Source organism: Cyprinus carpio, chromosome B3 (genome assembly GCF_018340385.1).
Source record: "Cyprinus carpio isolate SPL01 chromosome B3, ASM1834038v1, whole genome shotgun sequence".
In the NCBI taxonomy this organism is placed as follows: Eukaryota; Metazoa; Chordata; class Actinopteri; order Cypriniformes; family Cyprinidae; genus Cyprinus; species Cyprinus carpio.
The window spans coordinates 34,751,722-34,777,454 of NC_056599.1; the positions used below are offsets into that span (position 1 = coordinate 34,751,722).

A 25,733-nucleotide genomic window follows, 5' to 3' on the forward strand; every position below is an offset into this window, starting at 1 on the left:
CATTTCAGTCAGAGTTTGAGGGATTCTGCACTGAGATCTTGTTTCAGGATGTTTTGAAGCACAGTGGATGAGATCCAGCAGAAGACAGGTATGTGAAACATGATTTGGAGGCTTCTTGCTCTTCTGATTGTGTGAGATGATTCTGCTGGAATGTTGATGCTCATCACTGATTTCTCTTCCTGAAATATTCCTCCTTCTGAGGATCATTGAATCCCTGAATCTCTGTCACACGGTTGATGTAGTTAGAGGGGATCTGATTGGTGTGCTGCTGGTCTGGTGGTGATCCAGATGAGAGCAGAGGGAAGCAGATCTCCTCTCAGGAGGTTTGACATCAACACACCCACTGATGAAATCTCAGTCACATCAGAAACTCCTTTCTGCACCGTTTGAAAACATCAGTTTAATTGCTGCTTTCACTCCAGACATCAAAGATGAACACACACTTTACATTCATCATAAATCTTTGAGTCCAGATCTTGAAGTTCAGGGTGAAAGTCAAGCAGAAGTCTGTGAAGGCTGTACTGATGATCTTTAATCAAGTTTCAGCTCTCTAAATGTAAGCACAAACATGAATCTACATCCTGATTGGCTTTTCCCTCGGCCCAGTCCAGAATGAACAGAGACTGCACATGTAAGACCTGTGTTCTTTTCCAATTCCAGCGATGCCTTTAGTAAGAAAACAGTCTTTATTTCGTCTTTCTCTCTCCTCTTCTCATCTCAAAATCATATCCTGGTTCGGTAAAGGATTAAAGATGTCATTGCAGTTGATTGGAGTGTGTCTTGGAGTGTTCTGTAACTTTTCTCCATCTGTAGCACCTCATGTTCTTCATTCACTACTTCACTCTCTCCCTCTATGATGTACAGCTGTGTGTAAATCCTGTTCAGGAGTGTCTGATTCTCTTGTAGTTTGACTCCCTCAAATAAGCTCTCATACTTGTTCTTCATGCTGGTCTTGTGCCGGTCTTTGACTCTCTTCAGATCATCATACACTGGTGGGTGATAATCGAGCTGCAGGGCTGCTTCTGTGTCATGATGATTGAAGTGGTTCTGACTGTAGGAGGATGTGAAGGTCTGACAGGACACAGATCTGATCTGGTCAGCTCTCCCACCACTGAAAATACATTAAGAAGAACACAGAGACAAAAACAAACAGAAACTTTATCAAAACAAATATTTAAATGTCTCTAATATTAAATAATCTTATTTGAAATCATACTGCAACCACACTTAAAAAGAGTGTTCAATCGATAAGCTCAATAAGATAAGATTATAATTTGAATTATAATGAATTTATAGTGGGCAACAGATCCTTCTTAAAAGGTATAGACATAGAGAAGCACACAAGAGCACTATTTAACATAAGCATAGGTACAGTATTTAGCAAAGGTCCTATTCACTTTTTGTTTTCAGTTATCCTTCTTTATATCATGAGTTTAATTTTAGTGTTATATTTGCTGTTAAAACACAACTTCTGAGAACACAATTTTATTTAATTTTATTAAATTTAATAAGTTTATCTTTTGTCTAAAAAACTTCACTGTAGAAATAAATAAAAAATGTAAATTTCTCTCGTTATTTCTGTATGCATTATTTGTTCTTGTGTTGAACATCTCTCTCTACATGAACGTACTTACGCAGGATCAAAGGGCATTGATTCATCACTGAGATCAGGGGGCTGCAGTGGAGAAGCTGCTCTCTTTCTTTTCCTGCTGATGATACTGAGATGATGATGGGAATATTGTGGGAAATATTGTAGGGGGATATTTTAGGGGGAATTTTCAATGGTAAAAGTAGCTCCTAACTTGCCAACTTAGGAGAAACTCCTAAAAACAAAACATGTCAGTCCTAATTTTAGGATTCCTACATTTTTGCTCTAAGAGTACTTCACAGAGTGTTTTTACACTAAAATCAGCTCCTAAATCTGTCAAAAGTTATGGGGAAGTCAAGAGGACTCCTAAGTCACTAAGACAAAATCACAAGCCATCCTAAAAATGGCTGTTGCTGGCAATCCACCCCTGAACATTAACACTTTGGAAACATTTCACAATAATTTCCCTTTAAAATAATTCTGTTATTTTTTTTCCTTCTTTTCATGTACAAGTTGGGCAAGAAGTAAACCATAATGAGCATGTATAGCCTATTCCACCATGCATATATCGCGATTAATCGCAATCCAAAATAAAAGTTTTGTGTACATAATGCATGTGTGTGTACTGTGTATATTTATTATGTATATGTATATATGAAGAGTTGGTTCTAAAAACGCGATAACACGCTTTTTGTTTTTTAATTGAGTTTCCCCGCCAAAATCAGTATAGTGTATCTGGTTAATATTGAAAAGTCCATTTATAATTTTACACGCAAAATACGGTATCCGCAGAGTTATTAGGTCATGTTTTCTTCCTTTTATTCCAAACCGTGACAAATGCCAGTCTCCTTTCTCTGCAAAACGATAGCGATATATCCGCTCAACCAATCACAGTGCACCATTCCATGCACTGTAAACAGTAACAACCAATCACAGGGCACCATTCCACACACTCTAGACAGTTTTGGCGGGATTTTTATCAAACATTTAGTATTAGTTTTGTTCATCTACTTTGTGATCAACAAACAAACAAGGTCTGCATGATAAATCGCATGTGATTGTCATGCGCATCTCGTCAGTAAAGCCGGTTCTGTGATAAATCTCCATTGCGTGCTTTCAGCGGCATTTAATCCACAGAGCCATACATAACTGACAAGTTATGCAATAACTCATAATCGCAGATGAGTCACATTCGTTTATGAACGCGATATTGCATAGCTTGTCAGTGTAAGTGTTTTTATTAATGCCATTAATGTTTTTGTTTAGTGTAATTTTTTTTTTACGTACGCGATTTTTTTTTAATGTATAGCCCTAGCAACTGAATGTTTTTCGTATGTATGAATGTTACATGGCACAGAAGGAATGCACTTTTGGTTACAACAGTTGAGTTTGTAAGGGAAATGTCATTTTGGAATTTGGAATTTCTTGTTGTGGTTTAATGTTTTGGTGATGTTCATGTCAACGAATGACTTTTTCATGATAATGTAAGGGAAAGGTCCATGATAAAATTTTATCTTATTGTTGTAGGCCTAATTAACTTATAGCATTAACAAGATGACCCAATGAATTCATTTTTGGGAGCGTTGACTGATTGAATGTATTTTTTGTCCAGTGCCATTATATAAGATTAGTATTGACCAAGTACAGAGGCTGTCATATGTGGATCAACTTACTATGTTGTGTATTTTATGTTGTAAATAACTTTTATATTGATTCAATGAAGAAAAAAAAAGTGTCATGGATTTATTGCATTTTGGGGAAAAAAATATACAGGTGCTGGTCATATAATTAGAATATCATCAAAAAGTTGATTTATTTCACTAATTCCATTCAAAAAGTGAAACTTGTATATTATATTCATTTCATTACACACAGACGGATATATTTCAAATGTTTATTTCTATTCATTTTTGATGATTATAACTGACAACTAAGGAAAACCCCAAATTCAGTATCTCAGAAAATTAGAATATTTACTTAAGACCAATACAAAAGAAAGGATTTTTAGAAATCTTGGCCAACTGAAAAGTATGAAAATGAAAAGTATGAGCACGTACAGCACTCAATACTTAGTTCGGGTTCCTTTTGCCTGAATTACTGCAGCAGTGCGGCGTGGCATGGAGTCGATCAGTCTGTGGCACTGGCTCAGGGTGTTATGAGAGCCCAGGGTTGCTCTGATAGTGGCCTTCATCTCTTCTGCATTCTTGGGTTGGCATATCACATCTTCCTCTTCACAAAACCCCATAGATTTTCTATGGGGTTAAGGTCAGGCGGGTTGCTGGCCAATTAAGAACAGGGATACCCATGGTCCTCAAAAACCAGGTAACTGGTAGCTTTGGCACTATGTGCAGGTGCCAAGTCCTGTTGGAAAATGAAATCTGCATCTCCATAAAGTTGGTCTGCAGCAGGAAGCATGAAGTGCTCTAAACCTTCCTGGTATGCGGCTGCGTTGACCTTGGACCTCAGAAAACACAATGGACCAACACCAGCAGATGACATGGCACCCCAAAACTATCACTAACTGTGGAAACTTTACACTGGACCTCAAGCAACGTGGATTGTGTGCCTCTCCTCTCTTCCTCCAGACTCTGGGACCCTGAGTTCCAAAATTTATTTTTGATCAGAGAACATAACTTTGGAGCACTCAGCAGCAGTCCAGTCCTTTTTCTCTTTAGCCCAGGCGAGGACGCTTCTGACGCTGTCTGTTGTTTCAAGAGTGGTCTGAAAACCCTGTCTTGCATAACGTCTGTGCATAGTGGTTCTTGAAGCACTGACATCCAGCTGCAGTCCACTCTTTGTGAATCTCCCCCCACATTTTTTGAATGGGTTTTTTTTCACAATCCTCTCCAGGGTGCAGTTATCCCTATTGCTTGTACACTTTTTTCTACCACATCTTTCAATTCCCTTCGCCTCTCTATTAATGTGCTTGGACACAGAGCTCTGTGAACTGCCAGCCTCTTTTGCAATGACCTTTTGTGTCTTGCCCTCCTTGTGCAAGGTGTCAATGGTTGTCTTTTGGACAACTGTCAAGTCAGCAGTGTTCCCCATGATGTGTGTTAGCCTACAGAACTAGAGACTGAGAGACCATTTAAAGTCTTTGCAGGTGTTTTGAGTTAATTAACTGATTAGAGTGTGGCACCAGGTGTCTTCAATATTGAACCTTTTCACAATATTCTAATTTTTCTGAGATATACTGAATTTGGGATTTCCTTTAGTTGTCAGTTATAATCATCAAAATTAAAAGAAATAAACATTTGAAATATTATCAGTCTGTGTGTAATGAATGAATATAATATACAAGTTTCACTTTTTTTGAAAATGTAATTAGTGAAATAAATCAACTTTTTGATGATATTCTAATTATATGACCAGCACGAGTATATTGTTTTATTATAAATCTTTGAAAATCAAAATCTGGATTTGAAATTTTTATGTTATTACAACCTAAAGATGCTATGTGAAAGTTTGAAACAGAAAATAGTGGTTTTCATCTTGCCACTTTCTTGGTAAAGAAAACATATTTTTACTCAAATTAATTAAAATGGATTTATTGCGTTTTGGAACCAAACTCTTCATATATATATACACAATACAGGTCAAAAGTTTGGAAACATTACTATTTTTAATGTTTTTGAAAGAAGTTTCTTCTGCTCATCAAGCCTGCATTTATTTGATCAAAAATACAGAAAACAAAATGTAATATTGTGATATATTATTACAATTTAAAATAATTGTTTTAAATTTATATATACTTTAAAATATCATTTATTTCTGTGATGCAAAGCTGAATTTTTAGGATCATTATCACATGATCCTTTAGAAAATCATTCTAAATTTTGATTCATTATCAAAGTTGGAAACAGTTCTGCTGCTTAATATTTTTTTCAGAACATGTGCTATTTTTTAGGACACTTTTGATGATAAAAAAGTAAAAAAAAAAAAAAAAAAAAAAAAGAAGCTAGTTTTTAAAATATAAATATTTTGTAATAACAATATACACTACTGGTCAGTAATTTGGGGTCAGTAATTTTTTTTTCTTTTTTTTAAATAAAATAAATACTTTTATTCTGCAAGGATGTGTTAAATTGATAAAAAGTGATAGTAAAGAAACTATGGAGGTAAATCAGTAGCTAAACTCGAGAGGTTGGACATCTGAATGTGAGAACTTGTCATATTAACATTCGTATTTGTAAGTTGAAATTTACACTCACAGCTCTGATGTGAAAAGCTGAATTCTTCAATTTGCACACACAGACAATGATCAAACACCCGTGTTTTGAATTGGAAGTTGTAGATTAATAGTCACAAATGTGTAAAATGACATACACAAATGTTTACGACATATTTTACTTTTGCACTTTACTTCAGTTTCGCTGCACAACGTCAAGTCGGCACTTACAACCTCTCAGATCTGGCAGTACGAGTTCAAATCCTAGCGCTCTGACTTTTGCTACTCTTTTTTGCAGTATTCCTGTTGCAAACTCACTTGTGCACTTGTATATGCAGATGTGAGAGCGCAGAGCCAGGGGCGGGGCTTTGGTGCGAATGAAGACATTTTATTGGTCGATGCCCTGACCAATGAACACCGCCAGCCACCGCGACATGCCAAGAAAGAAATGTGTTTTATTTCATGCATATGTATCAGTTATTTGTAAAAACACTGCAAACTATTTTCACTGAATATCCTTAGCTTTTACAGGATTTTAAGACACTGCATTCATTTTGTCATTCAGGTATTATCTGGTAGACAAATAATGCAACATCTTTCATATGTATATCCCACTGCATATCGCTGTACCAGAATTGCAACATAAACTCTGTTGTTTTTATTATTTTTATGATTTGTAAAAATATTTAAACTTCTTCATTGGATTAAATTCCTAATTTGCTTGTCAGTAATGAACCTTTTTAAATGCACATAAAAAAAACTTTAAAAATCGATGTGTTTGATAATGTCTAAAATGTACATTAAAAAGCAAAAACCTAAAAAATAAGCAGTTATGACCAGCAATACTGTTTTGAGCAACTAGAGTAGAGCTAAATACATCTATTTATTAAACATCAATAATGGTTAAACAATGGCATTACATATGAATATTATCTTTCTGGACACCAAATGCCTCTAATTTGCCTCTTTGCACTGGAATTTTAAAAGCATTTTCTCTATTTTAACCCTAAATACTACACTTATTGTAATATAAATAATAAGCATATTAGAAATTGTTATATTTTAAATGCATCATTCAGGGATCATAATTATTGCGCATATTATTTTAGTATCATAATCTCTTCAAATTAACTAACAGGACTGAGCTAAGTAAGAGCTATGTAAGAGCTATGTAGTGCAGTTATTTTATTGGTTAAAAGTTCCACTTAAGGTGTTTGATCACATTTGACTGCTGCGAAGGAGTATGCGAATGCGATATAATACTGTTTCATCTCCAGAATAAAATGCTATTGTAAAGCGTAGTCAGCCATGCACAATCAATGTACATTGTGTTAATAATTAAAAATCGCTGCAAATATAGTGAAACCGCTGTCTGTCCTGATTACATCCCATTCAAATAGATTGACAGCGCGAGATGTTTAGTACTATTGATAGCTCCACATGACCGCGTGGCGGTGAGATCAACAGCAGTCACAAACTGTTTCTCAGCTGCTCTGGTGCAGCGTATATTACTCTGCATAGGCAGCGGGGGATATACATATGAATACAAATCATAAAAATAATAAAAACAACAGAGTTATGTTGCGATTCTGGTACAGCGATATGCAGTGGGATATACATATGAAAAGATGTTGCATTATTTGTCTACCAGATAATACCTGAATGACAAAATGAATGCAGTGTCTTAAAAATCCTGTAAAAGCTAAGGATATTCAGTGAAAATAGCTTTTGCAGTTGTGTTTTACAAATAACTGATACATATGCATAAAATAAAAACACAAATTCTTTCTTGGCAAGTCGCGATGGCTGGCGTTGTTCATTGGTCAGGCCATCGCGACTGTAATTAAATGTTCATTCATTTCGCACCAAAGCCCCGCCCCTGGCACTGCGCTCTCACGTCTGCATATACCAAGTGCACAAGTGAGTTTTGCAACAGGAATACTGCAAAAAGAGTAGCAAAAGTCAGAGCGCTAGGATTTGAACTCGTACTGCCAGATCTGAGAGGTTGTAAGTGCCGACTTGACGTTGTGCAGCGAAACTGAAGTAAAGTGCAAAAATAAATCTGTCGGTAAACATTTGTGTATGTCATTTTACACATTTGTGACTATTAATCTACAACTTCCCATTCAAAACACGGGTGTTTAATCATTGTCTGTGTGTGCAAATTGAAAGATTCAGCTTTTCACATCAGAGCTGTGAGTGTAAATTTCAACTTACAAATACGAATGTTAATATGACAAGTTCTCACATTCAGATGTCCAACCTCTCGAGTTTAGCTACTGATTTACCTCCATAAGAAACTATATTATTAGAATATATATTATTAGAATTTTTTTTTATTTTGAATAAATGCAGTTCTTTTTAAACCGTTTATTCATCAAATATATTAGACAGCAGAACTGTTTCCAACACATCATAATAAATCAGAATATTAGAATGATTTTTAAATGATCATGTGATAGACTGGATGTTACATGTGACACTGAAGGAGGCTGGAGTATGATGCTGAAAAATTCAGCTTGGCATCACAGGAATAATTATTTTTTTAAAGTATATTCAAATAGAAAACCTATTATTTTAAGTTGTAATAATATTTCACAATATACTTTTTTTTCTGTATTTTTGATCAAATAAATGCAGGCTTGATGAGCAGAAGAGACTCCTTTCAAAAACATTAAAAATAGTAATGTTTCCCCCAAACTTTTGACCTGTACTGTATATGAATACACACACACTATATGTATATATTTAAGAAAAATATGTTATGTTTTATATTAAATATGTTTATATATAATATAAATTATATAAATATAAATATATACATGGAAATATTTTCAAAATATGTGACCCTGTTGTTTGTTTAATGAGTCGGAATGAGCAAATTTTCAAAAATGAGTTATTTTTAAAAGTTAAAAGTTTTCTGAAGATTCCAAAGCAAAATCACCAAACAACGTTGCAAATGTTTCTCCCATTCTTTTCTTAACAAAAATTACTATATTATTTATCACAATAATATAGCTATTTTTTATTTTATCTTTGTTATTAAAAATAAGAATAACCATCAGCGAGTGATTCTGTCTTTTCTTTTAATGTTTGATTAACATTGAGACAGATCTATATTAGGACCTGCTGTAATGCATGGATCTAATATAATGTTACACATCAGATTTTTCCCCAAACATTAACTAAGCGTTATGTAAGACATAACAGATTATCTTTGTGTGAATCTCGCCAAGACACATTTCGCAATAATGTAGCTACTTTATAGGGGATTGTGCCCTCTCGGAAAGGCGCATCTTATGCACGCGCTTTGCAAATGTCAGTCGTTTTGTTTTATAGATCAGCATGGGTTTGAAAATCATATTTCACTGGTATGATTTTCAGCATTTATTACACAGAGCCATTGTTCACTGACAAGCTGCGCAAAACCAAGATCATATATGAAGCTCATTCAGTATATTCAATAAACCTCAGACTGTCACTACACACAGCATTTTCTGTTTTGTTTGCTGCTATGTAACAACCTGAATTATTGTACTTACCTTTTGCACATTGTTCTTCTTCATACATACCTTCAACAGTCTATGGAGTGGACCTGATTTACAATTCACTGCAGGTTATGTATTCTCTATATAACTGTGTATGTGACAAATACAAATCTTGAATCTTAAATCATATTCTAAAAAAAGAACCTCAGTGAGTAAATCATGATGTTAAAAAAAATTACATTCAACTTCATGATACTCACACAGGGTCAAAGGTCACAGCAGGTCCATCACTGAGATAAGGGGGCAGATACATGGAGTTGTTACTCTTCATAGACACGCAGCTGAATCCTGGAGATGTTGCTCTATGAGTGTCATCAGGAGCTTTCTTCAATCTCTTTCTGTAAAAACATACAAGTGCTTAGAGTAAAACACTATTACAACTGTTGAAAGAGAATCAATTTAATGTTGGTCATTATTGGTAGTACTTAGAGATGGTCATTATGGTGGTACCATTATGAAGTGGTACTTGGTATAAAAAGTTTGAGAACCACTGGTTTAAAGAAATTGTTTAAAAATAAATCCTGCTTTTTAAGAACTTTTCAGGAAACCATTTCTTCTTTCCCCTCGTAGAGTCATCAAGGATCCAGCTTATTATTAAAAGAAGAAAGAAAGAAGAAATGGAAGGCTCGCCTGAGCTGGAGGGCTATGGCTAGAAAGGAAACTTCTTTGTCCTCATCTGAATCTCCTGCTCACCAGGCTCTAGAGTGCGACCAGTTTGGTCGCACATGCGACCTAATTTCTCAATGGTGCGACTTAAAAAAAAAATCAGAGGTTGCACCGGTGTGACCAGCCGTTCGAGGGAAAAAAAAGTCTCCACGACTCTGAAAGTCTCCCTGTGGTTAAACAACAGACACTAGAGCCCTGCATTTCAGCCCGAGCCCGACGGGCCCCGACTTTTTTACGCCCCTCGAGCCGGGCTTCGGGCCAATTTTCACGTCATAGTTAAGACGCGGGCCGGGCCTTCCGCCTGTTTTAGACTTCTCCTTACTTTTGTATTTTAGACATCAATCAATTAGTGATGAAACAAAATTGCCGACCTGGTGGAAACAACACGAGACCGTGCTACCGTGACTGTCAAGAGCGGCTGGACGGTGTTTAGTGTCCTGCAGCAGCAGTATGGTGTGTGCTGTCAGCGCAGCTGAAGAGTTCTGCGTTCAAATACACGCAATAGCTTAAACACCGGCAAAAGTAATTACCATAAATTTGACGGGGAAACAGTAAGGAGATATTTGAATTATTTACTAATAAACTAGTGTTTTCTGAGTCTGTGTCGCAAGGATGAAGTTGCTGATCCTGACTCGCCATCTCATTAGATGCGCCTTTAGAGAGAAGTGCATCTTTACGGATTATGATTATAATGAAAGTTTTTGTTTTCGATTTGTTTTATTGTGTTAAGTAGTCATTTAAAGCTTTCTATAGATATATTTATCATGTCTATAGATATTTTAATCATTTAGACATGTTTTCACTGAGTGTCGGTTCATTTTTGAACTCCTGTTAAAGACGACACGGCAGAAAGCGCAACGTTTTGTTGATATTGTGAGTGCACACAAATAAAAGTAGACCCTTTGCAGTTACGAATGATGTATTGCTCTTACCTTTATGAGCAAAAAATGACTGTGTATCCACTGAAAAAATGCAAGTGATCAGGCTGGCGTCTCCATATCCTGAAGCGTCTCCGCACAAACTATTGAATATAGCGCACATTTATCTGGGTCTAACATTTAAACATTGTTATATGTTTGAACTGTTTTATATCTATAGATTTTATTTTAGGCAAGTCAATTATTGATTTGAGAAGGCTAAATTGATCAAACATAGGCTCACTGTCTGCCGCTGGCCGCTTAGTTGTTACTTTAAAAAAAAAAAAAAAAAAACGTATATTTAACAAACAAAAAATTCTTCCTAACGTTTTTCTAAATTAACTTAATAAAAAACAATACAAAATATAATCACTTTGCTATTACATACAAAACTGGGTTGGTTTAAGATATTATTTTAAATATTATTGATGTTAGATGGCTCGAAAGATATATCTTACCAACGTTGTTTATGTGCCTAAGTGTGTTCCCCGAAGTGTCCCTTAGGAAGCTTCTTAACAACCTGCCTCTTACGTCCGACGTTACAAAGGCGCTGTCCCAAGTGAAGGTGCTGAATAAGTTGGCATCGATTGATCAGGAATCGATCTTCAACTTCACGCGAAGGTGCATTACAGCGTTAAGAAAAGACAACACGTTCTATGCAAATGAAACATTCCTCAAATTATTCCAGTAACATTTGTGTGGCCAGCTGGTTTAGCCAAGGCCAAAGATCAAGAAGGCCAAACTACATGAGTTGGCCATCCGAGGGGCATGTGACTGCAATGGAGGATAGTCCATAAGACATTGAGGCATGAGATGTTCAGTTTGAAGCCCTTAAAAACGCTTAATTTAGATTTTCTTTTTATTTCATTTATCTTGAGAAGTTTACATTTCAGCTCAGTGAAGCACTTTAAGCACCAACACTTTTTCAGTAAGTTACCTTTCTTGTAGAATTGTGCTTCAAATAAAGAACTTTATGTTGACCTGATTGTTAATCATTTAGGCTACAAGTCAATATTGCCTATATAGACAGCGATTAAAAAAAAAAAAGTGAACTTGTCATAATGAGGTGTTAAATGCGATGTGGTCGAAAATTTGGGTGCACCTAACTTTTGTGCTGGTGCACCTAAGAAAAAAGTTAGGCGCACCAGTGCAACCAGTGCAAAAAGTTAGTCTAGAGCCCTGGCTTTGAGCCAGCAGAGCACTAGTTGCTGGATCAGACGATGTAAGAGAGATAGCATTATCGTCCAGCAGCTCACTTTCGTCCGTGACTGATGAGCGCGAAAGGGAAAGGCTCTTTTTTAACTCATCAGCCGGATCCATCTGCGATCCCCAAGAGCTCATTATCAAGCATTATCAGCAATGGAGGGTACTGAGCCACGGGGAGCTGATGGCTGTCCCTCTTTTTTTCTCAAAAAGAGAGACAAAACAGAGTGGAGCTTTTCCATAGGAAAAAGCTCACAGTGCACACAAACTGCCCCCTTGAGGACATCATGTGCGTGCTCTTCGCCCAAACAAATGATGCAAAGTTTGTGTGTGTCATCAGGTTTCAAATAACGAGGACATGGATCCAAACACTACTTAAACGCCAGATGAAGATGAAGAAGCAGATGACGTGTTCTCCCGGTGCCCTTTTATACTGTGGTCGCACCGGGTGATGACGTCACAGGCTGTCACTGGCCAATGTTATTGTTGTATTTAGATGTATGCTTCAGACACTGGTCACGCTGAAGGTGTTCCCTTTAGCGACCCCAAGAGGATGCAGTGTCTCGTTCCCTTCTCAGGGAACCATGGTTACATCCGTAACCTGAAATGTTTTCTGACGTTTCAGTGTGGATAAAAAACTTTTGGAAAACTATTGAAAACTCTAGCGTGAATGCTATTTTAAGATGTATTTGGATTAATGTAGACGTAGCCTAAGTTCCACTGTTTCTGTTCTTGTTTGTTGGTTCTTTTCTCTACTGCGTGTTTTGGTGGATCCTTCTATGTTGGATTTACCCAGTTTGGATTATTAAAGACCTTATAAAGACTTAAAAGCCTTATTTGCTTAAATCTTCATGTATGTTTATTCTACCCAAGCGTGACAATGATACTCACACAGGGTCAGAAGTCACAGCAGATCCAAGTAAAACTGGTCTTTAATACTGTTATCTATTCACTCATATTCAGAGAAAAGAACCTCTGAGAGTAAATCATCATAAATATCACATTCAACTTCATGATACTCACACAGGGTCAAAGGTCACAGCAGGTCCATCACTGAGATAAGGGGGCAGATACATGGAGTTGTTACTCTTCACAGACACACAGTTAAATCCTGGAGATGCTGCTCTCTGAGTGTCAACAGGAGCCTCCTTCAATCTCTTTCTGTAAAAACATACAAGTGCTTAGAGTAAAACACTATTTCACTATTTCAAGTGCTCAACCATATAATAGACTTCAGAAACCATCAAAATTAACTAGATAGAAAGGTAACGTAAATTGTGCCAATCAGGGACATGCACAGACATTTTGAGGGGCAGGAGCTCAAGTGGAAAAAAAAGGGCACTTCACATATTTATTTTTAAAAAAAATTCTAATCAAAACGTTAAATATATTAGGGGTGTGCGATGCTGACAAAAAACATATCTCAATATTTTCTGGGATTCTATCAATAACAATAATTAGATTTTATTTTGCTGAGTGCGTTATTGTGCTGATATCTTAAGGTCTATCGTGGACAGCTGACTCCTAAAGTTTTTGATATTCTTCATTCTTCATATTATATTATGTGTGGTGGTCAGTTCAGGGCATTTTTACCTTTATAAAGCCATTTCTAAAGTGTGCATATATTTGTGAGTTAAATTTTTTAATTGATTTTGTGGGTTTTTTTAATTTTTTTTTTGGTTTTTTAAGTGAGTAAGTGAGTTAGGTTTTTAAGTAATTTGTTTGCAATGCAGAGAAAACACAGAAGCTGCATTCGAAGTGTCATTTAGATGCATTTACACATTGTTTAATGCAGGACATGAATGCATTTAACCTGCAGTTACAAATGCATTAATACTGTTTTGATATTTTAAACATAAAGGGCCCTATCATACACGACGCAAGGGTGCAGCGCAAGTGTGTTTGCTAGTTTCAGTCCGGCGCCGTTCGCATTTTCCCATCCAGCGCCATGTCATTTAATTAGCAAATGCATTTGCGCCTATTTGTGCGCCCAAGGGCGTGCTGGTCTAAAAAAAGAGTGTGTTCAGGCGCATTGCTATTTTTAGGTGCTGAAAATAGACTGCGCCATAGACCAACTCAAACCTGGTCTAAAGTCTGGCGCAATGTTTTTTCTTTGTTATTTAAAGAGCTTGTTAGTATAGGCGGGTCCACAACGTGCGTACACGCTGCTTATTAAACACAGGAATGCACAGCAGCACACAAACATGCCAAATATTAGAAATTAAAGGATTGCAATGCATAAGAATTTTTTGTAGGCTAATTAAATATAAAAATGCCTACATGTCCATAATGGATAGTCAATAGTCATCGCATGTATCAGAATTAGGCTATCTATTTGCTCGCACACGAGCAGCTCCGTTTCATCTCCAAGACGTGTCTTTGCGCTTTGCCAAATTCCGCCGTGTAAATAGCAAATCCGTCATGACACGAGCGCAACTGGCTCTTAAAGGGAGTGGAAGATGAGACTCTGATTGGTTTATTGCACGTTACGCCCAAAAAAAAAAAATATTAATCATTAAGAGAATAGGGACAACCCATTTAGACCATGCGCCCGGCGCACCAACCGTTTTTCCGTTGTTAAAATAGCAAAAGTGGATTTGGACACGCCCTGAGTGCACCTGCGCCGTGCGCTTTACACTTTGCGTTTAGATCGTTAAAATAGGGCCCACAATGTTGAATACTGATATTTGAAATTATAATTTTTTTTAAATGAAAAGATTAAAACTGCCAGTAGGTGGCAGCAAGTCACTGTTAATAAGTGAGTCATTGCGATTGAACCGAATCATTTAAATGGTTGATTCATTCAGGAAGGAAAACCGTCATGTTGCACAAAGACACAAATTGGGATTCTATTTGTTGGCGAAATAGAGCAAAAACAGTCAATAGTTTGTCTAAAATGTAAGTTTCTTAATATTAAATTCTTGATTATTGAACTGCTGTATAAAATCAAAATCACATTTGTAACCATGCTGTATTTTTGGTGGAAAAACGTCAGTCTTCGCATGATACTGATTAACTATATGAAATGACATAACTATATACATTTCTGCCCCCATATCTTGAATTTTGTGATCATTCTAAATGCATTTTATTAAACTGAATATGCAGTGAAAGAATGTGCACTGGTCTATCCTACTAGACTTCCTATTGCTTTAGCTAAACTTTAACTAACTTACATGGTAGCTTTCATGAGTCATGGCTGTTAGCAAGACAAATGAACTATAATTGCTTATTGTGTTTTGGGTAATTAGCTGTAAATTCGAGGTTAGTCTTTTGCTCATCACCACTCACCTCAAGGGAGGGAGGGCTTTACTTCTGCGCCTCTCTGCCTGTCTGTTATGTGCATGTGCTGATAAATGTGTTGCTATGCTGCACAGAGATGCGGAGGGGAGAAAGGCACAGGAACTCAACAGAGTCTCACATTTCCCAACATTTCTCAAAAACATATTAAGATTTTTTTTATTAGATTGACTGGGAAAGCTGTGCGCAAACAGAACACACACACACGCGCACATATATACATATATTAGAGTTGGGCGATTCAAATCGTCATATCGTCAGCTTGTGAGATAGATGATACACGATATTATCGTGCATGGATAGAGCAAGAGAGAGACTCTTTGTTCTTGTCATAGCATAACTATTTGGTGTTTTAAACCGAGCAGGTGCTTGAAAGAGAGCCTATGGAATCACCAATAATTGAAAAAATATACTTTCAAACATACTGATATACTAATGTTAAATATAAAAATACTGTATTTAAAACAGCTAGTTCATATATAGTCAGACGCAACCTTCGGAGGAACAAGGACCCAATGCACCAGTGTAGGGTCTGACAACGGGTCCAAGGATTCCATCCCGATACCTAATGGCAGTAAGTGTGGCCATTGTCTAGCCTGTAGAGGTCTCTGTGTTCCTCCATGGATATGCCTTCCCAGGACCCATGCCATCACTGTCCCACCACCAAACCGGTCATGCTGAACAATGTTACAGGCAGCATACAGTAACATTCTCCACCGCTTTTCCAGACCCTTTTACATCTGTGACACGTGCTCAGGGTGAACCTGCTCTTATCTGTGAAAAGCACAGAGCGGCTGAGGCGGACCTGCCAATTCTGGTGTTCAATGGCAAATGCCAATCAAGCTACACGGTGCCAAGCAGTGAGCACAGAGCCCACTAGAGGGACGTCAGGCCCTAAGGCCACCCTCATGAAGTCTGTTTCTGATTGTTTTTCTCCAGAGGCATTCACACCAGTGGCCTGCTGGAGGTCATTTTGTAGGGCTCTGGCAGTGCTCATCCTGTTCCTCCTTGCACACAAAGGAGCAGATACAGGTCCTGCTGATGGGTTAATGTTCCTCCTACTGCCCTGTCCAGCTCTCCTAGAGTAACTGCCTGTCTCCTTGAATCTCCTACATGCTCTTGAGACTGTGCTGGGAGACACAGCAAACCTTCTGGCAAATATTGATGCGCCATCCTGGAGGAGTTGGACTGCCTGTGCAACCTTTTGTAGGGTCCAGGTATCGCCTCATGCTACCAGTGACACTGACCCTAGCCAAATGCAAAACTAGTGAAAAACAATCAGAAAAGTTGTGTAGGGAAAAATAAATGTCAGTGGCCTCCACCTGTAAAACCATTCCTGTTTTGGGGGTTTTCTAATGGTTGCCCATCTAGTGCACCTGTTTTTAATTTTATTAACCACCCAAAGCAGCTGAAATGAATTAATAACCCCCTCTGCTACGTAACTGACCAGATCAATATCCCAGAAGTACTTGATGCTATACTCTGATTAAAAAAGTGTTCCTTGAATTTTTTTGAGCAGTGTATATATATATATATATATATTATAGATATATATATATTATATATATATATATATATATATATATATATATAATATATATATATATAGAGAGAGAGAGAGAGAGAGAGAGAGCGAGAGAGAGAGAGCGAGAGAGAGCGAGAGCGAGAGAGAGCGAGAGAGAGAGAGAGACATTATTTCTGGGTCCAATTGGTTGCTGGTTTCCGTGCAAGTCAGCAAGTCATTGACAGATTATCAATGTATAATTTTGAAGTATATTTCCTACATTATTTTATTTATTTAATTTTTTGTTCAGTCATTTAATTTAGATGTGTATTTCTTTTTAATTATTTTTCATTTATAAATTCATTTAAAACAACAACAAAAACGAGTAACAAAATGTGCAATAAAGTACAATCAAATTTTTATATTATAATCACATTGCACTTGAATAAACTTAAAGGTGTAATCAGTCGATTTTTCCTGCAGGTGACTGCATAAATCTTCTTACGATGCACTTAGGGCTTTACGATTACTCCAGAGCACTCATAGATCTATGATGATTTTCAAGTGCTACTTAAGTTACGATGCTTTTGGGAAACAGACCGTAATATAAAGATCAGTTGTACGATCATTTTTACGAACTTCTTAGGCTTACGAAGCTTTTGGGGAACTCAGCCCAGCACATTTTCCACTTGTTCTTAAAATTCCATTTTGCCCATTGAGTTACTTATGTGTTGAATTATGGGTTGGATAATTTCAATTGTTGAAACATGAGGAGCCGAATTCTTCAGAAAGGCAACAGGATGTTGTAAATCAACTCCTAGCACCACAGTCTGAAACAAGAAAACCAACCAGCTCTTTCAGAGAACAGCTTTCAACATTAACACCATTAGAACAATTATTGACAATTTCAATTCAGAGAAGAGATTGTCAGATTTGGGGCAAGTAATCAAGATTGATGGTCAAAGAGATGCACAGCTTGACCATCACATGTAAACCCATGAGAGTAAACAAGATCGTTGGATTGACTTCCCCCCACCTAGCAGAACTAGACCGAAATTCCTAAGGGGACCTTTTAACCTCTGGTTTCCACAGAACATCTTTATGTCAGAGAATGGCACAAGATCTGTCTTAAAATGAACTCAAAAAGACTTATAAAGGAATATCAGTCCATTGCTTAACTCCATATTCATTTATATGTAACCCACACATTTGACTATCATGTTTATAATCACTTATTGTGTATGTCTTTTAATAACTATTGGATAGATTAAGGATTCATATTCATGTTTAGTATGTATGTGTTTCAATCTGCTTGCTTGAAATGTTTCTGACCATCAGTTATTTGTCAAATGTATCATATTCTTGTTATAGGAATCATGTCCAAATTATACCCTGCAAGAGCGGGAAATATTCTGACCACGTGCTTGATAAGATAACATATGATTTATGATACCCCGAGCAAAGACAATATCTAATTGGTCAAGACAACATTTGAGGTGTGGCCAAAAGGCCAGTTTAAATACTCCGGACACTATCAAATATTGCTTTTAGCCTGCTTTTTAGCTTTAGCTTTTAGTCATGCTTTGTCATCACTTCGGCCTGCACGCCTGCTGCTACTTAGCCACGATGAGAAGAAACACCACCTAGTCTCGTCAAACTTTACTTCTATTCTTTTACTTTATTTTCTTTTTCTTTTCCGTTTGAGAGTTTCGTGTTCTGAGTTAAGTTTTGTAACGCCGTGTCTCCGAGTCTGACCTCGCGTGCCCGTCTGAAACTTCAACCAGCCCACAACTCTGCATCTTCAGCCTACACCCAACCACGGGCTTCCCAAGACGTCACTTCAACGACTACTGAACTTCCAGCCAATCAGCAACTTCGGGAAACCCCCTTTCGACCACAACAAAGGGAACCCCCTTTAAACAGGCAACGCAAGTAACTTTACTTCCAGACTCTGATCTGTACTGGTGTATCTAATATAATTTTAACCTCATTGAGGAACTCAATGCGAGGGTTAATTAAGTGATTGATGGTTGTTCATGTCTATGCAATTTCACGTACTGCTGTAAACTTGGGATTTCACATTTTCATTCTTAAACCCATTCTTTCCATAACTTTCTATCTTCCCGCAACTTGTGTGAATGTGAGTGCATGTGCTTATGTGTTAGATTAGTTTAATATGTCTTAGATTTATCTAATAAAGCCTTATTCATATTGAAAAGAGAAGTATCTTGTGTTTTGTGCTTAAAAGTTAATGTCTTAAACTGCCGATCTTGTTACTGTGCTAATTAATAGTGTTTTCACTATACTTTGGATATTAATATCCAGTGCAGATTTGATATTAAACAGCTCGTTCAGTGAATCACTGGCCGTGTCAGTGATCAGCCGTGAAATGATTAAATGATTCCCTTTGAGCTAAATTGACCTGTTTCCCTTACACCAAATACAATGTAACATATGTACTACTTTAATAATTGACTAAAGAAATACGGTTATATTTATTTTATTTCAGTATTTATTTTATTTCAGCTTTATAACCCCTCTCAAAACACAATTGAAAATTGAATGGATTTCAGGGTTATAATGGGAATTGTATTGGTTTTAATGTAAACTATAATGGTGTCTATTTGATGGATTCTATTGGTGGGATGTAATCTGGCAGATGGCAACCAGTAGAACAACAGTAATTCCTATTGGAATAATGCCAAAAACAAAAAGGAATTTTGTAATGGCTTAATGGAAAACTGTAAGAATTTCAGGTTTTTGGTTTTTTTTTTTCGTTTTTTTTGAGGGGGGATGTTATTCTTATTGTGTTGTGCATTTTTGACAATATTGAGCTGAAGCTTGACTTTGCAGATTTAAAATCGCAAATCAAATCGCAATATCTTTCCAAAAAAAAAATATATTCATAGTCAAAATCTCTTATTAGGTTAGTTGTGTATAGGTACAGTGTTTGTTTGTGTGATTCATTAATTTTGTTTGTTTTTTTTTTTTTGTGTATAGGTAAACATATATATTTAAAGAAATCTGTCTGTAGGTTAGATTGTGTATAGGTATAGGATTATGTAAGCATTCGTATAGTCTGTATTTTTTATTTTATGTGTATGTTAAAACCTTTATATATAGTAGTAATTTACAGTCAAAATCTGTCAGTAGGTTAGCTGTGTATAGGTTTAAACTGTTTACCTTTCATTGTTTTGTATGTCAGTATTTATGTAGCCCGGTGAGGTACTGTGAGGCACGACATTTCGTTCCACTGTATGTCGACACATGTAGTGGAATGACAAGAATTATAAGCTTAACTTGACTAGAACTTGACCCCCGAATGATCGGGGGGGGTGGTTTGAATCGAGGCTTGTTGCAAACAATTTTTTTTAATTCTCTATTGTGTGATGTCATTATGATTGTTTAACTGCTCCCGATCGGCACGTCCCTGAACTCAAATCATAAATATCAAACATGTTTGATATTTCCGACTCTTGACCTGGCTGCCTCTGACGTAATACCTGCGATAGCCAATGAGATCAAGCAAGTGTCACTTACCGGAATGTTGTCACATGCTTCTACAGCTGAAACTTGGCAGCCACAAAAATGCCACAAAGCGGATAGTAGGGAGAAAACAACATCACGTTCGCTTTTTATACTGGTTTTTCACTGTGAAGAAGAGTGTGCACTGGGAGAGTCAGCTGACAATGTCAATTGTTCTCCATTTGTTTCTGTTCTCTAGTCACGATGTGAGTTTCCGTGAGATCTCGTGTCACTGTGAAATTGTTTCTACAATCAACAAGTGTGTGATCTCGCGGTCTGGTCGAATTCTCTAATGTGCACATTCAGAGGATTATAAAGTTAAAAAACCAGTTGAAACTCTTCATGTCTGTGGTTGAGTCCCATTGTTTTTAAAATTGGTAGACTTGAAAATCATCTAGTGTGGCCAGGGCTTAGTTTGTTGTTATAGACCAGTGGCGCCCAACCCTGTTCCTGGAGATCTACCTACCTGCAAAGTTCAGCAGCTCCAACCCGGATCAAACACGGCGTAATAATCAGCTAATTAAAATCTTCAGGAGCACTTGATAATTATAGGTAGGTGTGCTGAAGCTGGGTTGGAACTGAACTCTGCAGGTAGGTAGATCTCCAGGAACAGGGTTGGGCACCACTGTTATAGACACTCATTAGTTTCAATCAGCTAAGCTAGTTTCAGCTGTGTGCTATCAATCATCTCATTATCACTTAATTTGCTCATGTAATTAAGGCCTTGCCCATGCTAATATGTTTTCGTTCGAAAATGCAACATTTTCTCAAATGCATGGCTTTTTGTCAAGGAAAATATAATTTACAACCTTCCCAATCCTTACCAATGGGAGCATAGTTATTATTAGTGTTCTTATTATTTACTCTTACAGCTATATGATGTGTTTTGGTCTTAAATTGTATTTCAAATTTATTTCTTACAGTTTATAAATGTGTGAATTTCTGTCATGATGGTTCTTTTCCTGTGGTAAAGGTAATAAAGAGTTGGTTATGCTTTAAATTTTGTCCATATGATGGTGAAATCACTTTGATAAAGCAGAAATACCGTTTAGTTTTTTTGTTTTTTTTGCATTGGTTAAGCTTATGGGGCTGTCTCGTGATGATTGAACGACTCAAACACGAAGACTCAAAAGATGAACTAATCAATTCTCTTTCCGACTCAGATTGCATTGGTTAAGCTTATGGGGCTGTCACGTGATGAACGAAAGACTCAAAAACCTGAAGACTCAAAACAGGTTAAATAATTCAAGTACAGAACCTATAGGATGTTGCGCATGCGCGACTGAACGCATCACTCCCCGAGACGACTCGTTATAGACAGCGCACCTTGTTTGTTTTCTTTATTTTGTAAATGTGCAAAGTTTTGTTGTTATTATGTCTGTCGTTTATACAAATAAAAGCAGTCCCTTTACAGATTCGATTGATGTATAGCTCTTATCTGTACGATCAAAACTGAAAGTGTAAAAATTATAATTTTTTGTCTTTTTAAGCCATTCGGTACTCGCACACTCCAGAGGTGCTTTTCTGTGTGCTCACAGTCACATCCAAACATGCGCTGCGGTCAAATTAAGTTTGTTGCGCTTAAGTGGCCAAATACACACAAAATGACGTCAAAATTGTCGTCCTCGTGAGTATCCTCATAAGCACTGTCGGTTTTGCCTTAAGTTAATGTAAACAGTTGCGAAAGAAAATGCATGAGTATCAGTATTGGATCCGTAAAATAGGTCTTGTGACAGCAGCAGCCTAATAAAGCTGTTTCGTCTGTCATCAATGTTAATCAAACTAATCTCAACTAATTAGAATACTTCATAAGACCAATAAAAAAAATAAAAAAAATTTTGTGAATTGTTGGCCTTCTGGAAAGTATGTTCATTACTATACATGTACTCAATACTTGGTAGGGGCTCCTTTTGCTTTAAATTACTGCCTCAATTCGGCGTGGCATGGAGGTGATCAGTTTGTGGCACTGCTGAGGGTGGTATGGAAGCCCAGTTTTTCTTGTTTCTTTGACAGTGCCTGCAGCTCATCTGCATTTTTTGGTCTCCTTGTTTCTCATTTTCCTCTTGACAATACCCCATAGATTCTCTCTGGGGTTCAGGTTCTGGTGAGTTTGCTGGCCAGTCAAGCACACCAACCACCATGGTCTTTTAACCAACTTTTGGTGGTTTTGGCAGTGTGGGCAGGTGCCAAATTCTGCTGGAAATTGAAATCAGCATCTTCAAAAGCTGTTCAACGGGCGCAGTGACTTTTCAAAAAAAAAAAAAAAACACAATGGACCCAAACACCAGCAGATGACATTGCACCCCAAAATCATCACAGGGGACTGGTGGAAACTTAACACTGGACTTCAAAGCAACTTGTGCTATGAGCTTCTCCACCCTTCCTCCACACTCTAGGACCTTGGTTTCCAAATGAAGTACAAAACTTGCTCTCATCTGAAAAGAGGATTTTTTTGTAGTGGTGGTGGGTGTTGTGGGAAATTTTTTTGTATGTATTTTTTTTTTGGATTTTTTGTTTTATGTGTTTTTTTCGGTATTTTCATTTTTGTATTTGGATTTAAAAAAATCTGTACAGATATATATACATATATATATATATCACTTGCCGCCCAATGTTGTCCAACAAAACAATACATATTAAATGCTATGAAAACAAATAAAGTGAATGTAACCATGTAAGCCTTTATATTATGTGCAAAAAAAGGTTCAAATCACATTTTTCATTCAAACATTGTAATATTGCAATCTAAAAACAAAAATGAGGCTTTTAAAGTGGAAGTTAAATTCACTAAACTAAAAATGAAAATAAATGAGAACAAAAGCACAGAGTTCTGTTAGGCTATTTTGATTACCCCATTTACAGTCAGTGCTATTGCTATCATAAAGACTTACCTGTAGGGTTTAAAATTCTATATGTCACATTTATTACATAAATATTTCAGCGAAATGCATATTTTAGTCAGAATTATTGCACTCCTATTTAATTGAGCTCTGTCTGTTTGGCGCGTATGCGCGTGGCGGTGCTCGTTCTAAATGAAGTATGTCTGTGAAGTTTAGCGGAGAATTCCAAAGCAAAAGGCTCATGCACTTCTGACTGAAAAATTGAAATATTTCCATGGTTTTCTAACATTTACAGATGGAGAATATACCTGTGAAATCTAAGTTATGCATTCAGGAAGACGGCACATCTCAAACGCATTTAACAGCGCGAGTAGCCTAATGTGTCTGTCAGCGGCACTCACAGCCTTTCTGTCAGAGCATATGATGGGCCCAGCCACTTAAACTAATATGCGAAACGAAATTATAAACTGTCTTACCAGTTTTTAAAGCCCTTAATATGAAGCTTGTCACATGTTTAGAACAAATTGGAATATGCACTTTCTCCACAGCAGCTCAGTCTGTGTCCTCCACTATATTTTCATATGCGCTAGTATCAAATTACTGTATATCGATATAAACGGTATTGCCTCTTATCGAATCACTTATAAAGAAAATATCGATATATCATACAAACAGTCTTCTTCTCCTTAGCCCAGGTAAGACGCCTCTGACGTTGTCTGTGGTTCAGGAGTGGTTTAACAAGAGGAATATGACAGCTGTAGCCAAATTCTTTGACATGTCTGTATGCCTTGACCCCAGCCTCAGTCCATTCCTTGTGAAGTTCACTCAAATTCTTGAATCAATTTTGCTTGACCAATCCTCATAAGGCTGCGGTTCTCTCGGTTGGTTGTGCATCTTTTTCTTCCCACCAACACTTTTTCCTTCCCACTCAACTTTCTGTTAACATGCTTGGCTACTCATCTGTGCACGCCAGCTTCTTTGGCAATGAATGTTTGTGGCTTACCCTCCTTGTGAAGGTTGTCAATGATTGTGAGATCAGCAGTCCTTCCCCATGATTTGTGTAGCCTAGTGAACCAAACTGAGAGACCATTTTGAAGGCTCAGGAAACCTTTGCAGGTGTTTTGAGTTGATTAGTGAATTGGTGGGTTTTTGTTAAATGTGAGTCAAAATCATCACAATTAAAAGAACCAAAGACTTAATCTACTTCAGTCTGTGTGCATTGAATTTTATTAATACACAACGTTTCACAATTTGAGTTGAATTACTGAAAAATAAATGGAACTTTGTTTCCACGACATTCTAAATTTATTGATGATCGGCACCTGTATGTTTATTTCTACCCCAAGCGTGACATAATGATACTCACACAGGGTCAGAGGTCACAGCAGGTCTGAGATAAGGGGGCAGATACATGGAGTTGTTACTCTTCATAGACACACAGCTGAATCCTGGTGATGCTCCTCTCCAAGAGTCAACAAGAGCCTCCTTCAATCTCTTTCTGTAACAACATACAAGTGCTTATAGTAAAAAACTACTGCAGCTGTTGAAAGAGAATCAATTTAAGAAGAGCCAATGTTCAAGTGCTCAACAATAAAATGATAAATTCAAAAACCATCAACTAGAGTGAATCCTCTGTTAATTATTAATTAGAACTGCTGTAGATGTATGAAATAAATAAAGTCAAACTGGTCTTTAATATATTATTTCTTTAATGTTATTATTAGGGTTGTCACTAACGATTATTTTGGTAATTGAGTCATCTGTCGATTATTCTGATGATTAATCGAGTAATCAGATTTTTTTTTGTGGTGATAATAGACCAATGAGAGCAATATACTTTAAAATGACTTAAATACATACAGTATATATTTACGTCCGCCAAAAGCTTTTTAAAGGAGTTGTTAAACAAATTCAATGATCCGGTAAGGATAGAACATCACACAACTACCACAACTACCCACTAATTCCAAAGATTAAAAGGAAACCATTCCAGAAAAGCAACAAAGACTATATCCCCAAATAACTATTCCACGGGATGTACAATAAACGGCAATGTACAAATAAATATGAACGATTTTCCATCCATCACTTGCAGTAGATCACTGATGTATTAAATCGATTTTGAACTTATTTTAATTGTTGAATGAAAAACAAACAAAACATATATAGGTAAATAATATATTATTAAATGTTATTTATGATATGCTGATGACTTGTTTTTATTTTGTTATTTTTTTTTTTGAATAAAAAAGAAATAAACCAGACCTTAAGTGGAAAAACAAAGAAACAAAACTAGTCTATGGGCTAAATAAAATTTACAGTATGACATTCCGGATGACTTTATGTCTTTTTTTCTTTTTTTTTATTCTGTTGTCTTTTTTTTTATGTTTTTTATTAAATTATTTTTATGTTGTGGTTTTTTTTAATTTTTTATTATTTTATTTTTTTTATTTTGTGAAATTTTGATTAATTTT

At 36.6% G+C, this 25,733-nt stretch overlaps 1 protein-coding gene across 1 annotated transcript; it reads right to left on the reverse strand.

Moving 5' to 3' along the window:
* Positions 1-163: 163 nt before the first annotated feature.
* On the reverse strand, positions 164-24,884 carry LOC122136818. Its single transcript, XM_042721417.1, has 6 exons — positions 24,626-24,884; positions 13,114-13,251; positions 9,505-9,642; positions 1,635-1,718; positions 763-1,111; positions 164-313 (listed from the first exon to the last, which is right to left on the reverse strand). The coding sequence occupies exons 1-6, from the start codon at positions 24,688-24,690 to the stop codon at positions 164-166; spliced, it is 924 nt and encodes a 307-aa protein (XP_042577351.1). The 5' UTR covers positions 24,691-24,884.
* Between the last annotated feature and the right edge of the window lie 849 nt (positions 24,885-25,733).